The sequence below is a fragment of the Plectropomus leopardus genome, chromosome 12 (assembly GCF_026936395.1).
Source record: "Plectropomus leopardus strain MGB_pleo_1.0 chromosome 12, ASM2693639v1, whole genome shotgun sequence".
Lineage (NCBI taxonomy): Eukaryota > Metazoa > Chordata > Actinopteri > Perciformes > Serranidae > Plectropomus > Plectropomus leopardus.
Genome location: NC_142187.1, coordinates 12,421,926 through 12,441,498, shown reverse-complemented (window position 1 = coordinate 12,441,498; position 19,573 = coordinate 12,421,926). Strand labels below are relative to the sequence as shown.

The following is a 19,573-nucleotide window of genomic DNA, read 5'->3' as shown; positions in this document are numbered from 1 at the left end:
TATTATTTTTGATCAAAACAATGAAATATTCTGCTGTTTATTTGTATTATTATGTATATCTAGTTCATTGCAGCACGTTTAATGTGATGAATGAAAGGCTGATTGACAGCTGATGAGTTAATTACATGGATGGTAAACAATGAATGCATGATTCCACAAGTCTGTTCTTGATAGAAAATTGCAGCAGGACTCTAAACTCTCTCTGACCTGATGTCATTGTTTTCACCTCAGCTTGGACACCCAGGCTGGGAGAGGAAGGAAGTGGATCAACGAGCAAAACAGCAAATAAATATGCAAGAGATGGGATACAGAGCTAGAGAAAAGGCTGGACAGAGGGAGAAAGAGAGTTTCTAAAGCTGAATAAAACGGAGGTAAGTCTACCAACCTCACTACTGACATGAGCCAAAAGCACTTGGTGACCCTGATGCATGCGCACGCACACGCACGCGCACGCGCACGCACACGCACACACACACACACACACACACACACACACACACACACCTTGAAGCACAGAGGAAGTGGCAGTAACACAAGAACAGCTGATTCTCTCTCAGGCCTGAGTTGCTGTCAAGAGCTGATGCGTTATGAGATATCACATTAAGCCTCAGTGGAACATGTTGATATTTTGATGTGTCATATGCAAAACAGTTAGAGAGAAGCAGTCATTTGCAATGGAAATCTTCAGTTTCAGGCTTCAACCAACAATGCTTAATAATATGTATGAGAAAGAAAAAGAAAATCGGCTTAGTAAAACCAAAATGTGAATTAAAATATAAAATAATGCAAGCTAAAATAAAAGATAAAATATAAAAACAGTAATATATGTGAGATGGTAATTAAAAATACATGAACAGAATGTAAACAATAATGTATTGGGCCTACATGTATATGCAAAATGATAAGTATAATAAATACACTGAGAAGTGTCAGTGTAATTAAAAGTATATACCATGTGCTCAATTCTTGTTGTAGTATTACTGTATATACCTCTGGTAAGTTTGTGAATTTCCCATTTGAGATCAGTCTCTGATCTCATCCTAACCTATAATAATACATCAGAATCTATTTGTTGATTATATTTTGTGTTAATAATCTGAATATGCAAAGTAACTCAAGTTATCAAATAAATGTGGTGCGGTAAAAAGAACAATAGTTGACAATAAAAATGTTGTGGAGTAGAAGTATAAAGTAGTAGAAAATGACAATACCTAAGTAAATGTAACATTTAGCCAACTATGACTCAACATAGTTAATTCCTACTGTGGGTGCTTTCATAGGAAATTACAGCAAATGACCTGCAGTAAGAGGAACTTATTGTTCTCATCTCTTAATGGCCTGATTAATCCAGCTTCCCCTTATAGCCACCCACTTACCTGTCAGATAGTAACAAAGTGCAGCAAATCAATTTTACAGTTGAAAAAAACAACAACATTAAAAACAAACAGATAAATGCCATTAAATAATAGATTAAACAATATAATATTTTGTAGGATACAAAAAAAATCATTTAAGTCAATTAAAAGGCAGTCTTAGTTGATGTTAAAGAGGACATGCAGTAGAAGTGGTACAGATTATGAATGGATATTCATCCCACCATAGAGCTGCCATGCAAATGCACAGTCACCCTCAGTTGTAAAATAGAAGAATTTAAATCCCACATGAAGAAATTATGGCAGTTTATACAGATTACAGAATACAGATTATGGCTTCAGTTTCAGAAAGGGTAAAAATTTTCTAAATATAGTGTTGGCACAGTTTCATTTTATGTACATGATGCAGGGATTTTGTCATGGGAGCTATAGTAAACGCACATTGTGATTTGGTCTATGAGAAAATAAGGATGGACCATCCTGGTTGCTGTTAACAGTGAATGCTGAATTTACAGGCATTTGATAAGACAGGGAGAGAGAGAGAGCTTTCTGACTGGCCGTTGAACTGAGCTGCTCAGTTATTTTTTTTACAGGTTTTTTGTATAGTTCCTCTTTACTCATTTTTTTCGACTCCACCTTCTATTTCCTTTCACAAAAGACGACAGGCCTACATAGCACGATGGCAGTTGGAAATTTATATCACAGTTTCCATTTGTAATAGAGACAGATGCAAAGTGAGAAAACACAACCAAAAACTGAAACAGATGCCAGTGGAAAGTCCACAAATTACTAAAAAGGGCATTGTTTGTTTATTTAGTTGTGTTTCTTATTTTTGTCAAGTTGATGAAGATATTTCCTGAACTTAGATGTTTTTCTTAAGTTGTAGTGATTCGCGCTGTCAGGGCTAATGTTTAGGAACTGTTTAAACAAAGATAAAGTGGTATGATTATATAGTATCTGTGGTTGGTTTGTCTTTCTGTGATGTTGACTCCTCCATTTATTGTTTTCTTTTCTCTGGTATCAAGTAAAGACTACTGCTTCCCATCATGGTTAGTGATTTCCTCATATTGCAATCGGCTGCAATCTTTGTGGTATGTTTCAGTGTAACAGTAACAGAGGAAGTGAGATAGCATAGCTTGATGCAAAGTGACATCTTCAGTAGACTTGACATCATTATAGTGGCTGAAGATCATGACCCTGACAAGAGTACAAGTCCTCCATGTTGACATGTTATTACACAACCGCACTGCTGAGATACTCTTGAGCAGAAAATGGATGCTGCTAGAATATTTTCCTTCTCATCCTTTGGTGTGTATGAGAGTACATGACCATTTAAAGGGATAGTTCAGATTTTTTGAAGTGGGGTTGTGTGAGGTACTTAGAGGTACAGTACATGTGAGTTCATACCCCCAGAGTTTGGAGAAGCAGGCTGGAGTTTGACATGGAAGCTAAGCAATCTACTGCTGTGGAAGGGTCAGAAATAAAAAGTATTTTATCCAACTAAAAAATGTTTCAGTTTAATTATGCGTTATATTTAGGTGATTTTTTTACTGTTTTACTTTAACATTAGACAGGTATTTCCAGCGTGAAAATGAAACCGTTAAATCACTCTCTTCAAAGCCAGACTCCTTTGAGAAAATCTGTTAAATTGCTGAACACTGGAGGTGCTGGTCTGCCATTTTGTTTGTGATATTGTGTCACTTTGATGTTTGTTATTTCAGATTGATCAAAGTCACATAATAACACAAGCTAACTAACTGACAGAAGGATCAGTAGACCAGCAGACCACTGTGATGAGTGCGGAGGGAAAACGTGTTGAATATACTGTCTTTGGATAAGTACCCCATACAACCCCACCTCAAAGAATCAGAACCCTTATCCCTTAAAAAACACAACATTTCCACAAAATACCATTTTAAAAGGCCTTTTTCGTAACTTTGCATCAGACTCTTCAGCGCATTTGACCAGTGGTCCTCATCAATTCCCTCCACCTCTCCCTCTTTCAATTAAATTATGCTTTGTCACCCTCTCCTGAGGCAGAATAAGGGGCAGTATTCACCTCACGGACGTCTCTCTTTATGTGATTGAGCTTAACAGGACGCTCCGTACAGACGCTCTTGGAAACAGCAAACGCTGGCCTCAGAAGTTATGAATAGGGGGTTCTGTGGTGCCCCCTAAAAGAGTGTTTGTGTGTGTGTTTCTGTGTGTGTATGTGCTGCAGGGGGTGGTCTGTTAGAGCTGTTTGTTGGCGTGTGTGCCAGAGTGCATTTATGGAGCATGTGCATGTGAGGCCCCAAACATGTGCATCTATTTGTGTATGGGTTTCTGTGCTCATTTTAGGACGTTTTAGTCAGGAGGTGAGCAAGTGATGCAACAACAAATGTAACTAAAAATGATGGGAAAAAAGTTTTTGAACCCTAATTCTTTCAGCCCACTTTTCAAGGCCACAATATGATGCATTTGCGGTCTCCTCTGTTTTTCTGATTCTGAATTGAAACTGGGGGGAGTGGCGATCAATTATTACAGCAATTACTGAGATGTGAGGAGGACACAACAGGAATTCAGGAGTGAGGGAGAGAGAGACAGAGAGAAAGAGTAAAAGTGAGAGAGAGATGCCTCTTATAAAGCCAAGTCCTGTCTGTTTGGGAAGAATTTGGGAGCAGTGAGACCGGGCTTTGGGTCAGAAACAGAAGCCCAGTCAGCCAATGATTGTCTCCATAATTCTCCTCAATGGTGTTTTGTAGGACGCAGGCTGCTGAAGTTACTCTTCCTGAAGAATTATAGTCCCAGTTGTATGTCTTGTGAGCATGCGTATGACAACAAAGCAGACATGTGGACGAAAGGCTGAGGCTCCGGGCTCATAACTCCTTTCTGAACACGTCAATTAGATTGCAATCTCAGCTGTTAAGGTAAGCAGATTTAATATAAAAAATAAATAATGAAATTTACATGGCAAAAAAATAGAATTTGTTTCATGAATTAAGAAATTAAGAATTAGTCTTATGCATTTAGAGCAAGTTTGATGCATATTGTACAGGTTTATAGCTCTGATTTGTTATTAATTAATCTTTTTTAAAATGTAAAGTATATACATATACATATACATATTTGAGTTATTTATTAATTTATATATGTATTTATATTGCATTTCTCTGCACTGGTATATGTTATATTTTACAAGAAAAATAGTAAAGAAACTTATTAAGCAAAAATTCATTACTAAAATCAAGGAATTTCTAATTTGGCCAGTTTTTAGGTTTAAAATTGGTGGGATTTAAAAAAATAAATAAATTACTTTTGCAAGCAAGCAAGTTTTTAAGATCAAATTTCTTTTTACAATGGTGGCCTGGCAAAAGGCGTTTCAGGAATCATCATTCAGGCTCACAGAAGTTACATCACCATGAACCAACCAACCTTTTTATTGACAGCCGAACTATAAACTGTAGCAAGTTTAAAGCCATCCTTTACATGATCCTTGCATGTTATGTGATGCAGAGACAGCTGTAGAGTTTGATGCAAAGTTTCAAAGGATGCACATCAGCGATGATTTAAGCACATAGTTTTTTTTGTGAATGCAGCAGATAAAATTGAACAAAACTTTAAAAATTATTGGTTAAAATAGAAGAAAAAGAGTACCGATCTATCAGCCAAAAAGCCAGTGGAATATATTGGACAGTATACCCACTTCCTCCTTGGTAACCTACTCAACTACCCACCCAAGTACTTTAGCCACCTCTTCAATTTACCAGTATCATCAGCTTATTTTATTTCTGAGACATTGAAGGAGCACACTGGGAATAACTCATAGAGCTTAGGTATGTCACCAACAATTGTGTGCAGAGTTACAGTGTTACAATCAAATTAAATCAAGAAAATGTTTTATACTTCTTTAAGAACCCTATCTCTTGATTTAGTTTTCTATTTAGAGCACCTTGCTGTTGAATGAATTTGTGTTTTTATTAACTTAGAAAAAAAAACCCTTCACTAGATCTCCATCACTACCAGAGTAGATTGTTATATTCTTGAGTATCCCTCTGCCATCAGCATGCCCAGCTAGCAGGGAACTCTCCCACAACACTGGCCATTGTTACCTTCAAGTTGCAATAATGTTTTAAAGACAACATTTTAATCTAATGTTCAAATAATGTTTTAAGGATGTTTATAATGTCAAATAATGTTCCTTTAAGGATCAATTCTGACTTAGATGTAACATTATGACTGCAACATTCTGAGAATATTTTGATGATGCTTAGAGGTGGAAGTTCATAGAGTGTTTTATTTTTTTTTTATAAAAGTTTCCCACAATGTTACATGAGAACAGAGGAAGAACATTTTAAAAGCAACTTCAGAATATGTATTGAGGCCTGAGATTACAGACTCTTTTTCGCAAGGACAATGTACTGTAATGTGATATATTAACATGAAAAACAAACAAAAACCCCACAAACAAGCAAACAAACAAACATTTTTAACAGTTTATGATGTTTATAGAGATTCTTACCCTTTAAGATGAACATTCCTGGAACTAAAAGAAAACTTGCAGCTGAAAATATTACTAAACATTGTTGCATCTGTATCATCCCCAGAATGTTTTTAGAACCAAAAATTGCTAGCTGGATGTTGGCTGTTTCACATCAAATTACAGGAGGACCAAGTTTTGAGGAAATCTGATACATCAACTGTAAGTTAGAGAGGAAACAAGATGATGGAGGGTACAGAGGAGTTATTAATTCTTCAACAATGTTAAAGTGATGGAGAACAAGAATGTAAGAGCCAAACAAACCAAGGGGGGAGAGAAAGAAAAAGTGTGTGTGTGTGTGTGGGGGGAGACAGAGGGGGAGAGATGAAGGGGGATTACTCCTCACTCCAGAATACTAACGAGGGCCTTTTGTCACAGATCTCTTTCTTTCTCCCTTCCTCTCTTCTGTTCTCTCGTTCTTCCTTTCACTCATCTCTCAGACACACAAGTACACATATAATAGTCTATACCCCTTAGCAAATAAGTGCTCACAAGCACACACATGCATACAAAATCACACATGAACGCTTACAGTCACTCGCACATATGCAGAAATGTGCATGTAATTGCAATCCCACTCTCACATAATCACTTGCACAAACACACACACACACACGCACACACACACACACACACACACACACACACACACACACACACACACACGGATGGGCACAGAGTCGTTTTTGTCAATGGTGTCTTTTGTTTCTTTTATCTCAGCTCCTAACAAAGCATTCCTGTGTACACAGAGGGGGGAGAGAAGGAAGGAGAGAGAAAGAGGAAAGTAAAAAAAAAAAGAGAGAGAGAGGGAGATCAGGAAAACATTCAGCGCCCCTTTGTTTGGCAAAAGAAAAAGTTTTGAGTCAGTTTTTGGATTCGGCTCACTGAGGCAGGGCAGTACAGTAAAGTTGTCGTGTTGCCATGGAGATGGAATACATCCTACTGGAGAGGTTGGTCCAAAATATTTTCACTCCCATTTACTCTATTAGTTATCTGATATATGCTGGTAGTGGAATTCGTGTTTTTTTTTTTTCCTTCTGGGACATGTGAGCACGTTTGAAGTTTGTGTGAGAAGGCGATGCAGAGTTGAAAGCTTGAAGTTTTCAATGGTGTCATTGTAATTATGAAGCTTTCGAGGGGCTCAGCCTTGCATAATCACAAAAGTGTGATGTAATTAAAGCTGATTGGTTATGTAATCCAAGATCAGCACCACATAGAAGCTATTTTAGTTTACATTATATGACCAAAAGTGTATGGACACTCCTGTCTTTTGGATTATTTCATTGTTTGGGTAAGGTCTTTTTGATCCAAATATAAAAGGCTAAATAATATTTTTATTCCTGTGCTCAAAGTAAGGCCTATGAAGATTTTTTTCCTTTTCTTTTGCATCTGGTGTGAAATAATTTCACTAGTATGCACATAGCACAGTCCTCAAACATGTCCAACAACTTTGGATGAACTGAAATGAACCTTGTTATTGGACAGTAATCTCAATTAAAAGTAAATTTACCTATTTATCTTTACTTTTTGTTAAAAAGCAAAACAAAACTAAACTGTGTGGTTGGGGTTAGTAACTTATTAGACATCAACTTCTCAAAGAATCAGATGCTTTCATTTAAATAATTGTTTTAAGACAACAGAGATCAAATTGTATGATATTTTACAATAAAAACAAAGACTAGAACCCATTCATCCTACAACCCCTGGACAACAGGACTAAACTGCACAGAAAATACTTAACTAATAATCGACTTAACACATAAACAAAAACAACCAATCAGAGAAAAGGGATATCTTAAACAGCTGTGTCACTCACTGCCTCTATCAAATATCAGTTAAGATTCTGTTACAGCGTTGCATATTTCTCACCTCAAATGTTCATATTTTATTCAACTGTTAGCATTAAAAAAAGTCAGCAGTGGGTGGGGCTTGGTACTTTGGTTGACTGTTTCAAACATGGCAGCCAGATAACAAACTTTCTCATTTTACAAATAAACAGTGCAGTTAAATATGTTTCTGAAAACACTGAGGTGAAAAATAGACAATGCAGTAACACAATCTTTATTCATATTGGATCAGTACTGCAGAGTTTGACAGTTTGACCGCACACAAGCAGTGACTGACTTGATTGATAGCTGCATACAAGCATCCTCGGCTCTGATTGGTTGTTGCTGTTGCATGGTGGTAGATTGTAGTAAAGGCCATTAGAGACAGTAGGAAGAGGAGGAGGAAGAACATAATTTTAACCTCTCTGTTGTGTACTTTGTTCAGTATAAAGAGACTCTTTCAACAAATATGGCATCTAGCTGTTGCTTCAAGTAAGATTTAAAATGCACAACTTTTGCTTACAATAGAGTTTGTTTTTTTTACATTGTTCTATTGGTGATTGCACATTAAGTGAAGGATCTGATTACCATTAGTAACTCATCATCATGATTATGTGGTTGAATGACAGCAAATCTCTGCAGCCAGGCTCCAATGGTAGGGGATCTGGATATTTTTTGGCCATATAATGCACTGTTAACTTCAGGTGGAATTATATGTTTTGCACTTATGTGTGAGAGAAAAAGAGAAACAGAGAGACCTTGTGAGGATCCTAAGAATAAGGAGGCAAGAGCAAAAAGAGAAAGATTGCAAAAGGACCTCTGTGACAGACTGAAAAAACGTCCTGAGCGGGGCATCCAGAAAGCCAAACGTTGGCCCTTCTCCTACCAAACTCTTAACAGCATCTCCAGTTACCAGTCAGAAGTTCACTCTTTGTCCACCAAAGGCCTTTCTGGTTAGAATCAATGGTAAATCCTTAGAAAGAGTTATCTAGATAAACGTCCGAATTTCGAACAAAGATTTTCTTTACCTTAACTGATTCAGTCAAGTTTCCTCTCTCTCCTCAGCTGACAAATGAGACTCTGTGTGGAGGGTTTGTTGGGATAATGCACTGCATCTTCATCCTAATTCTACTCTTCTTTCTTTTCTCTCTCCTCTCCCTTATCGGTCTCTCTTGTGGGTTATCCTCTCCCTACTGGCCGACATGATTTGTTGGACGTAAGTGAGTGTGTCAGATGTGTGGAGATACAGTAACTGTCTGTCTGTGTGTGACAGGGGTGGATTGCATGTGAATGTTCTGAAAAAGGGCACACATTCGTGCAAACATCTCACAGTGTAAAGTAATAAAAACACATATATTATTGTGGGAATACTGTTAATTTCTCCTATATTGAGACAACACTGGGGATTGTCCTGTTGAAAGCGCTGTAGATTTCACAAATGTACAACAAAAATGAACTTCTGTCTGTAACACCACCTCTGCACAAATATGTCAGCAAAGATTGTAAAGATATCAGCTTGGTATGTTTACACTTCCTATATTCTGTAACTGAGACCTAACAACAATTTACAGACACACACGGCTGTGCATCTCTCAGAAAATAGTGACAGTTTTAGCAAATTTGATGCTGTTATTTCCATAAACGTGACCAACTGTAGCTGTATTAGTAAGTTATGTTTAGTTAACTGTTAAGATATGTACATGTTTAAATACTTTCATAAATGACTTTGAAATTACTTACAGTAATTGGCTGAATCTGCCCATTTTCCTCAAATTTACCTCATTGTCAGTCTTCCCAGCTTCTGATTGGTTAGTTTAGTGAAAGTTGAGAAAGTGTTGTTGTGAAGCAGATGAAGTATGGAAAAGACTAAAAGAGCTGCTTAAGAGAGTTATCAATGAGAATTATTATGTTTCTTCTCAAAAGAGAGATCCAACCAGTGCATATCAAACCCTCATGTTACAGTTCTCAGTATTTTCCTTATTTTTCTTTTTCAAATAAATATCTCTAGTGTCAAACTTACATAAACAAATTACTTGGGTACAGAACCATGCGTGAAAAAGAGAAGAACAATTATTAGCATTAGGTGTATATTCTAAAGAAACAGTGAATTGTACATGAAGCAGTTGCTTCATATTTGTGTGGCCCACAAAGAAAACAGCTAAAGATGTTGTAACCAATCTTCTTCCTCTAATTGTTGTCAAAATCAATTGAAACACTCCGAGTTGTGCAACTATCTTCCCATGAAGAGACCGTCTTTTAGTACCAAGTGTTACTCATCTAGTGCATCTTTAACCTTACTCTGAGGGCAACCCATTGATATATTAAGAAGATCTGGATACAGCACGGAGGCAGAGTTAATTTCATTCCTATGAAAGCTGCTCAAAATGCTCTGTTTCAGGGGAATGAAAGTACCCAGATCTTCCGCATTACTGGGTCCATGAGGCTTGCTCACTAGAGAGGTTTAGCGCTTTGCTTACTTGAATGGCGGTCTGAAGAATTTAATCTGGCGGCTCTTTTAGACTTCCCAAATACTATCAAACTGGATGGCTTAAAGCTAGATCGTGAAATTAAATGTTTTGTGGGGGGTTTGCCTGTGAGCGTCATGTGATGGACCACGATGGCGTTATTCCACATTTGGCCAATATGTAAAATTTGCTTCACTCTGGTGCGCTTCCTGGGGTTTGGGGCAAACCTAGGGCCTTGAAAAATTGAACAGCATCTGAAATCCCCCTCAGCTAATCTCCTTTGTTGTAATAAGGGACCTTTTTTGTAAATTTCCAAAACCAACAATACAACAAGTATGTCCACCTCACACAGCACCAGGCCAGGTGGCATTCCTCTAGTCCCTAAAATTTCATAACATGAACCAAAAGGTTGACAACCACACACACAGAGTAGAGTTTTACTTAATCTGGATGATTATACATCCTCTTAGGATGTTGCACTAGTATTGAATTCATCCCAGCTGGCCATTAATGTCGTTAGACATTGATATATGGTCTCATGCCAATGTCATCTTGACGTAGACAACATTTAGTTGTAAGGTATGAAGACTAAAACCAAACTTCTGTAAAGCTTCATAGTGTTAGCCTCTTCACAAAGTGACATTCTAACCTCATTAGACATTAGAAATATTGCCGACTGGATTTTCATTCAAACCAAAATTTACTGTCTGTCTGCTGCAAAAGTCCAGCATCTTTATGACTTCATATTGATGTCTGGTGCCAGCAGGGAAAGGATTACAGAAATTATTTGGCAAAATCTATTTCAAGTTCACTGGAAAATTACCTGCTATAATCCAGTTTCTTTAAGCATGTCTTTTGGAGTTTTTAGAGAAACTCCCAATACCATTCTGTCAAATATCAATGGAAGAATTTGCCAAAAAATGCAAAAACACTTGGGTTTCACACGTGGGTGTGAAAGGCCTTGTAGTTTTGTTCTGACTTGTTGTTTTGACTTTTTTTGATCATAATCAGGTTTGGTTTTAAGTTTTACAAGGCTCACTTGAGATGAATTCTCTGTGAGAATGAGAGCAGGTGGCTGCAGGGGAAGTTACCGAAACCCACAGTCGCGGGCAGTTTCTAGCTTTCCCCGCATGCTACAGGAAGTCACTGTTAAGACTTCATGAGGTGCTTCTGATGGTGTGAATGTTGTAAGAAATTAAAGATGTTTTTATCAGTCCTTTCAACCTTTTGGAAAGCTTTAATTTAGGATCTTCCAGTCCACCCCAAACTAATCCCAAATGAGCCTGTTAACAGCATTGGCCAGCAGTATTGTTGACCCCTGACCGGTCTCATCTCAGAATCAGATGCATTTTTTCCTTTTTTTTTGCACTGAAAACTGTCCAGATAACAAGTTAATTAGAGAAATGATATAACTCCACCATCTCTTTTATTCACCAGATGACATCGGCCACACCTCCTTCCTCTCGTAGCTCCTCCCCTCAGAAGGTGTGCCACTCACAGACACAGACAGATGTTTTAAAACCCTTATTGGGTGGTGGTGCATCTGGTGGGGGCGGAACCCTGAGGAAGAGGAGGCGTGTTCTTTCCAAAGATGGCCGTAGTAACGTGCGCATTGAGCATGTCAGTGGCCGAAGTGCTCTGTACATGCGTGACCTCTGGACAACATTTCTGGACATGCAGTGGCGCTACAAGTTCTTCCTGTTCACGGCCACGTTTGCGGGGACCTGGTTCCTGTTTGGGGTGCTGTGGTATCTGGTGGCACTGGTGCATGGAGACCTGCTTGGTGAGAGTTGGGGGGGTGGTCATGGTTTTACACGTCATGGTTTTACACGTCATAGGTTAACGGTTGACGGGGAACGTAGTGTGTCTTCCTTGAACATGTTGGAGTCCCTCTAGATGATTCACAGACCTTGCTGTAAACACTTTTCATAGGAACTATGTTTTCTCTAGAAATTTAGAAATCTAGAAATCTCTAGAAAGTTTCAATGAAAACCTACTGCAAGCATTAAATTGAATCACCAGGACATTTTTTTCTGTGATTGCTGTTTAGTTTTCAAAATTATTTTTTAATGCATTAAGCAGCATAAACAAAATTCTTTTCATCCCAGACACACCAAACTGATGTCAAAGAATTAGTGCTGATAAAGCCCAAATGCTGCATCCCCTCACCTTGCCTTTGTCAAAAACTGCAGTTTATCGAACAGCCGCTTGGCTGGCTCCAAAACAGAGTAAATCCCTGTAGGCCCCATGTTAAAATGCACAGCTTTATAGCAGAAATAAACATGTTGACAGCCTGGTACAAAAAACAGTTTAGGTTGGCTGAAAAAAAGGCAGACAAGGGCCAACTTGTGCCCATTGTGCAGGATATACCACAAAAAGTAGTTTGACAGACACTAACCAACGACCCAACAGTGATCAACACCCAACTGTCAGCTTGATATGTCAAGGTCAAAGAAGAAAATGTCATTGATATCTCAAAAAAATAACACCAAAACTATCAGCAAAGGAGTAAATTAAAAAAACAAAAAACAGAAATTCTGTTCTTTTAGTAATTTGGCTTAATGGGCGCTTTAAATTTGTTAGACCATTAGAAAACAGGGATGCCACATACCTTCATTTACCAGTAAGGTTTCAGCTGTATTTAAATCAGACTGACATTCTGATCACTGTCAGTCAAATCTGATTAAACCGTGCTTACATATTCCTAATTAAGCAGAGTTTAAGTGTTAAAATCTTGAAAAATAATTACCAAATAAAAAGTAAAAAACAAAAAAAAGCCCAAACAAACACAAAACTAAGATTGTTTCCTATTTTATTGTAAATATTTAATGTTATAAATGCCCTAGGTTTAAAGGGCAGATTATCAGGTTTTACATGTCAAAACATTTAGCCTGTTGCACAAAAAAACTTGTTTCCAAACCTTTGTTCATGCAACTTTGGACAGTGTTGAATATGAAAGTAAAATAAACACTGCCACCATCCTTCACACCAAAGAAAAGTGAAAGTGTGAACATGGTTGAAAAAACATGAGTGAGAATGTGATGACTAAATGGTTGGCGTGATGGTGTTGAGCGTAGTATCAGTAGCATATTTTCGAGGCAGACACTTAGACTTATTCTACCCTGGATATATTTAGGTTTTGAGATATTACAATGACCCACACCCCATTAAGTGTATAGATGTGAAAAAAATCCTAACAAAACACAATCTGTTATACTGACATAAGACATTGGAATAATTCTAATGTCTTTTTGTTGTCTTCTCAACCACTTTCCTCCAGAGTTCGACCCTCCGTCAAACCACACACCCTGTGTGATGCAGATGCAAACCCTGACAGGGGCTTTCCTCTTCTCCCTGGAGACTCAGACAACCATTGGCTATGGTTTCCGCTGCATCACTGAGGAATGTCCCGCTGCAATCATCCTCCTCATCGTCCAGCTTGTTATCACCATGCTGATGGAGATCTTCATCACTGGTACCTTCCTGGCCAAGGTAGCCAATGTAATAAACATCCCACTGCAAAGTGAGATACAGTGAAAATAGAGAGCTTCTTTATACATGGATCCATGTAATCTTCAGTCATAGCAGTTGTTAAAGAATTTAAAAGAAAATGTATGTTTTTTTAAAGCAAAAGCAGATGTGTGCTTTCCTACTTTAAAACACGAGTGCATAGAGTTTTTTGCACTGTGCATTCATGTATCCTTATGTTGAGTGCAAGACTCACGATGGCGCATTTCCACATGGTACCAACTCTGCTCTACTCTACACACCTTTGGTATCGGGTACTTTTCTGGGGGTCGTTTTCCATTAGAAGATAGTAGCCTCAGTGTAGCTGGTCGTCATAGTGATGCCGTGCAACACTGCTGTGATGTCAGTTTCAACTTGACACACACATGCACAGCACACCGACCATAACACCGATGCACACCCAGCTTCACCATGAGGCACACAGGGTTCCAGTTACACAGTGGTTTTTCGTGGGAGCCCAGTTTCCCAGAGCGCACCTCCACTAAAACATTTCATGGGTCTTATCAAAGATGATCAAAAAACTGAAACTAGGACTGATTTCTCTTCATAGGTCGCTAGGCCCAAGAAGCGAGGTGAGACAGTGAAGTTTAGCCAGCATGCTGTGGTGTCAACTCACGAGGGCCGACCCTGTCTGATGATCAGGGTGGCCAACATGCGCAAGAGTCTCCTGCTCGGCTGTCAGGTAAGTAAGCGTGGAGATAGGGAGTATAGATTGTTTGTTGTACAAATACAAATCGTTATGTGTAGATGTCACATGCGCAGAAACAGTTTCTTTCCAACTGCAGTGGGCCTCATCAACAAGGTCCAGGATCTCCACTGAAATGTACCCACCCCCAGACACCATCTATACGTGTTACATTAAGGCACACCTCGGACTATTATATCTGCACATTGCATATTTGCTCTTCTTTGAAATATTTTTGCACATCTCTGCAAACTGTCCATTTTTCTAGTTCCGAAGCAGCTGCATTATACATATTTGTTACGTTATGGTACTGTTTGAAGTATATCTGCCATACTTCTGTTGTAAATTTCTCTGTTCTATATTTAAGTTCTTAAATGTTGTAGTACTTTTGATTATTCTTATTTTTTTATTCCTCCTTAAATGCTTATTGTATGTATTATTTTTTAAGCAAATTCCTTGTAAGTGAAAACCTACTTGGCAATAAATCATTTTTGGATTCTGTTTCTGTTCGAGAAATTTGCCACACTGTGAATGAATTTAGCTAAAACAACTTGTGCACATTCAGGTGACTGGAAAACTGCTCCAGACGTCTCTGACCAAGGAAGGTGAGACGGTTCGTTTGGACCAGAGGAACGTGCCCTTCCAAGTGGACACATCTAGCGACAGCCCCTTCCTCATCCTGCCCCTCACTTTCTACCACCTCATCGATGACAACAGCCCCCTGCGAGCTTGGGCAGCTAAGGGTAAGTTTGATGGTGAGGGTGGGAGACTTGGTGGATGGTAGTACCACAAGGTCTTTGTGATGTTTTAAGTGATGCCTAGACCATCAAACACTAAGGGCGATCACTCAGAAAACTATTGAGATATAACAAATAAGATACACAGCTCCTCTGTCCCTTTTTGCAGCCCCAGATTGGCAGCAAGGGTGGAGGATAATGCAAAAAACAAGAACAAGAGAATTGTATCTGGCAATTGGTTTTCAAGCTTTAGTTGTGTCTTGTTCGTTGCTGCTACTCATAAATCCAGCCTGAACCTGACAACAGCCCTTCTCATCGGGGGCCTTCCCTCACCTACTCCTCTGCATATTATCAAGCTAGCTTAAGAATGCTATTGGAGAGCACCAACACCTGTGGGTAATAAATAGTGTGTTAAAACTACTTTTGTACTGGGTTTGCAGAGTTTCCATATACAACCCAACCAGCCAGAAAATGTTGGCACTGTATGTTTCTGCAAACCACAGATATATTCTGTTTATACATTTCATATGTAGCAGATATGTTGAAACTTTAATTTTTTTTACCTTGTGACAGTGCTGTGGATAACATGTGGTTAGGTTTAGGCACAAAAAGCACTTGGTCAGGGGGTTAGGGAAACATCATCTTTGGGCTTAAAATACAGCTCTACATGTAAAATTAAAAAAACATCATTTTTGGTGCCGAACAGTTCTACTGCTGTCTGCTGTCTGTCAGCTGTCTTGCATGGGTGTCCTTCCATCCACTATCACTTCTCATCCCTCCTGATGAGAAACTCAACTCATATGCGTGTAATCAGAACTAGGTCACACGTATGAAATGTAATATATCCATGGTTTGCAGAAAAGTACAATGCCAACATTTTATTCTGGTGGCTGGGCTGCATTTTAGCTTGCGTGCTTCTCTTTTCACTGCTTGCACCATTGTGTTTGCACTTCTTTGTTTACTGCTGCCTGATGATGCAGCAGTCTAATGTCATCACAGTTCTGTGGACTGTTGAACACCCGCTTACTGCTAGGGACAGCAACATTTTGGGGTAAAAAGTTTAGATTCCTAGTAACCAAACTGACATAGAAGGTGGTCATTACTGAGAAATTGTGTGATGACAAACTGCATAACAGAAGTAAAATTTCCTCTTTTTAGGTAAATGTGAGCTCAGATGGTGTGAACCACTTGCTTTACAAAGTCTTATGCCTATATTTCATCTTTACTTGCTGCAAGCTGAGAGGTCTTTCCATCCAGGATCATACTGTACCTTATTTTTGAAATGAATGTTGTTACAGTGAAAGGATCATTCTACCTACCTATCACAAATCACAACCACATTACTCTTAAGAACTATTAGTTGACTAAAACTCCACAGTGTACATTTTAAGTTTTATAATTTTTTTATGAATGTTTTTTTTTTTATATTTCTCATTTTTCCTTTTCATCTTTTGCCCCTTTGTTTTACTCTTTATTTCGCCCTGTGATGTTCCATATCCTTCCATCCCATTTACGTCCCTCAGGTGGTGGCTGGACTGATCCAGAGTTGGCGGATTTCGAACTGATGGTAATTATGAGTGCCACAGTTGAACCGACCTCCGCCACCTGCCAGGTCCGCACCTCCTACCTGCCAGATGAGATTCTCTGGGGCTATGAGTTCCCTCCTGTAGTCTCCCTTTCGCCATCAGGCAAATACGTAGCAGACTTTGCCTTTTTTGACAAAGTGGCCAAGACCAAGACCACGCCTATCTTCAAACCATCCAGCCCGCAGCATGGGTACCAGAGCAACGGGGGTGGGACTGTGCCTGAGTCGTCTGATCCAGAGAAGATTCGTCTGGAGCAGAGTTACAGGGAGAGAGGGGAGGAGCGTGGCCGGGTCAGAGACACTCCTCTCAGTGTTCGTATCAGCAACGTGTGAGCAGATGAAATGGTTGAAAAGAGAACGTTTTGATGTCAGTAGCAAAGGAATGAAACCTCTTATCAGAACAGCTCGGGAGACTGTTGTTAGACTGTTTCGAACTTTTGAAAGATATCTAGGTCACAGTAGCACCAAATATGGACTACTGGAGAACTGTATGGTCAACTTCGAGTTTGTCAAGTTTGTCGTAGCCATATGTTTGCTGGGATGACACATGTTCTACACTGGTTTGACTGTATTCATATGATGACATAACACACTTCCTAACTGCAGCTACTATCTACATTTGAGTGAGGCGACTGCACACGTACCTCACATACACTTTATACACTTTCATAATGAAGAATATAACAAGTTGGATTATTTATTCACACAGAAATAAACATAAAAACAAATTTACACTTACAATTTACGAAACTAAACAAGCATTTGATATGAGGGAAACCCCAGTTGTCTGGTTTGGGTCCTCCCCTGCTTGTGCGAGACAGTATGAGTGGGTTTTTTCTAAATTCAAGGGTAGAAGTTGGTGTGATAAGGGGGCAGGAAACAGAGTAGAACTTCCTATGCTTCCTCTAAAAATATGTGGTTAATTCAGTTTGCACATTTGTAAAAGTCATATTGCAGTTTCAGCTCTGCTTGCTTTTACTGCAAAAACAGTGGTGAGTAATGCTAAAACATCTCTTATAGAACTCATAAAACCCCCACCCCCAACTCTTCTGCAGCACTCTCATGATGATATTTTTACATTTCCTGTTGTAAAAACCACAAAGTCCTCATGTTAAAGACACACAAACAAAATAATAATTATGTGCATTGTAAATGGCAATGCACTTTAATATGTTAGGTTAAGCACTTTCTGTTAAATTTATGTAGCACTACAACTGGAGCGTAGACAAACTTCAGACTGAGTTTATTGTGCTCAAGGTGCTCTGTGTCTCTTGATGGTGTGGGCATTTCATGTATGACTTTTATTGCTGTTTCAAGACAGAAAGTTAGCACTTTATTTAAGTATGCAATGTACATTTGCACCTTAGGAGGATTAGGTGCCTATATGTGGAACCTTACTGTAGGAAGATGTGTTTTTTGACTACTAAAATCACTTACACATTGAATATCTTTGAGCTGTGAGCACTTAGAATAAACTTTAAAACAGATGCTCCCTCACTACAAAGCCAATTGGAATTCATTCTCAATGGTAAACTGACTGATACCTTGCCTATAAAATGTATTCACCCCCTTGGATGTTTTACTCTTTTACTGATTTTATAAATCAATCATGGTCAATAGAATTTGGCTTGTTTGACAAAGAAAAAAAACCCCAAAAAACCCCAAACAATTTAATGTCAAAGTGAAAACAGAATTCTACAAAGTAATGTCACTTAAACAAAAATATGTAAGGTAAAATAAGTGACTGCATAAATACCTTCGGCCAATTCGTGCTAGTAGTCTCACAATAAGTGAAATGGGGATCACATGAGTGCAGTGAATGTGTCTCAAGTGACTGAAGTGTAAAGACATCTGTGTTTGGAAGGTCCAGCCACTGGTTAATAAGTATTTTTGGCTACCATTTCACCACAAAGACGAAAGAACACACACGCCCAGACCAGGCCGTCATCACAAACTGAGTGACCATGCAAGAAGGAGACTAGTGAGAGATGCCACCAAGACACCTAGGACCACTCTGAGTTACAAGCTTCAGCAGCTGAGATGGGAGCAACTGTATAGAACTGTCTGCCCGAGTTTTTCACCAGTCAAAGCTGACAGAGCTTGAGCAGTTTTGCTAAGAAAAATCCAGATGTGCGAGCCTGATTGAAACCTATCCACACAGACTCAGTGCTGTGATTGCAGCCAAAGGTGCATCTACTAAATACTGACTTGATGGGGGTGGGTATTTATCGAGTCACTTGTTTTATATATTATACATATATAATACATATTTTTGTTTAATTGACATGATTTTGTTGAAATCTGTTTTCACTTTGACATTTAAGATAGTTTTTTGTAATCTTTTTAGTCAAAAAAGCCAAATTATATTGACCATGATTGATTTATAAAAATCAATAAAAAACTTTTTATAGGTACTGTATGACTGAGAAGAGGTTTTGAAATCATCACATACATGAATGAAAATGTTATAGTATAAAGTAGGAGCCTTCTGTACGTCCTTGCGATTTTCAAGTTACTAACAAATGAACAACAAACATTTTGTTGAACCCATTTTGTTTTTCAGTCCAGACGACAAGAGCACAAGGACGACCACCATCGGTGAGTGTTGAGAATGTGAAAGTAATCCTGTAAGTTACTGATATTGATTCTGTGATGGAAATGTGTGACAATGATGAAGCAAGGATGAGTGTGATGGATTTGATTATGTTGGAAATTGCATGTACATGTAATATTTTCTTTATTAACATTAAGCTTTTGAATTTTGATTGTGTTTAAGTGCAGATGGAAGGATCAAATGAGAAAGTTCTTTTTAAAAAATGGTTTAATAAAGCTGCTTTTGAGTTATCAAAAGCAAT

At 38.5% G+C, this 19,573-nt stretch overlaps 1 protein-coding gene across 2 annotated transcripts; it reads left to right on the top strand.

Annotated features, from left to right (window-relative positions):
* Positions 1 to 3,996: 3,996 nt before the first annotated feature.
* Positions 3,997 to 19,572, top strand: LOC121952006 (ATP-sensitive inward rectifier potassium channel 10-like). Of its 2 annotated transcripts, none has more exons than XM_042498511.2 (6): positions 3,997 to 4,282; positions 11,621 to 11,966; positions 13,464 to 13,675; positions 14,262 to 14,393; positions 14,962 to 15,139; positions 16,657 to 19,572. In XM_042498511.2, exons 2-6 carry the CDS (start codon positions 11,621 to 11,623, stop codon positions 17,049 to 17,051), a joined length of 1,263 nt encoding a protein of 420 aa, XP_042354445.1. In that variant the 5' UTR covers positions 3,997 to 4,282; the 3' UTR covers positions 17,052 to 19,572. The 2 variants fall into 2 exon arrangements, with proteins under 2 accessions (XP_042354445.1, XP_042354446.1); XM_042498512.2 differs by lacking the exon at positions 3,997 to 4,282 and adding an exon at positions 6,689 to 6,842 and having other exon boundaries at positions 11,653 to 11,966.
* The last annotated feature ends 1 nt before the right edge of the window (position 19,573 follows it).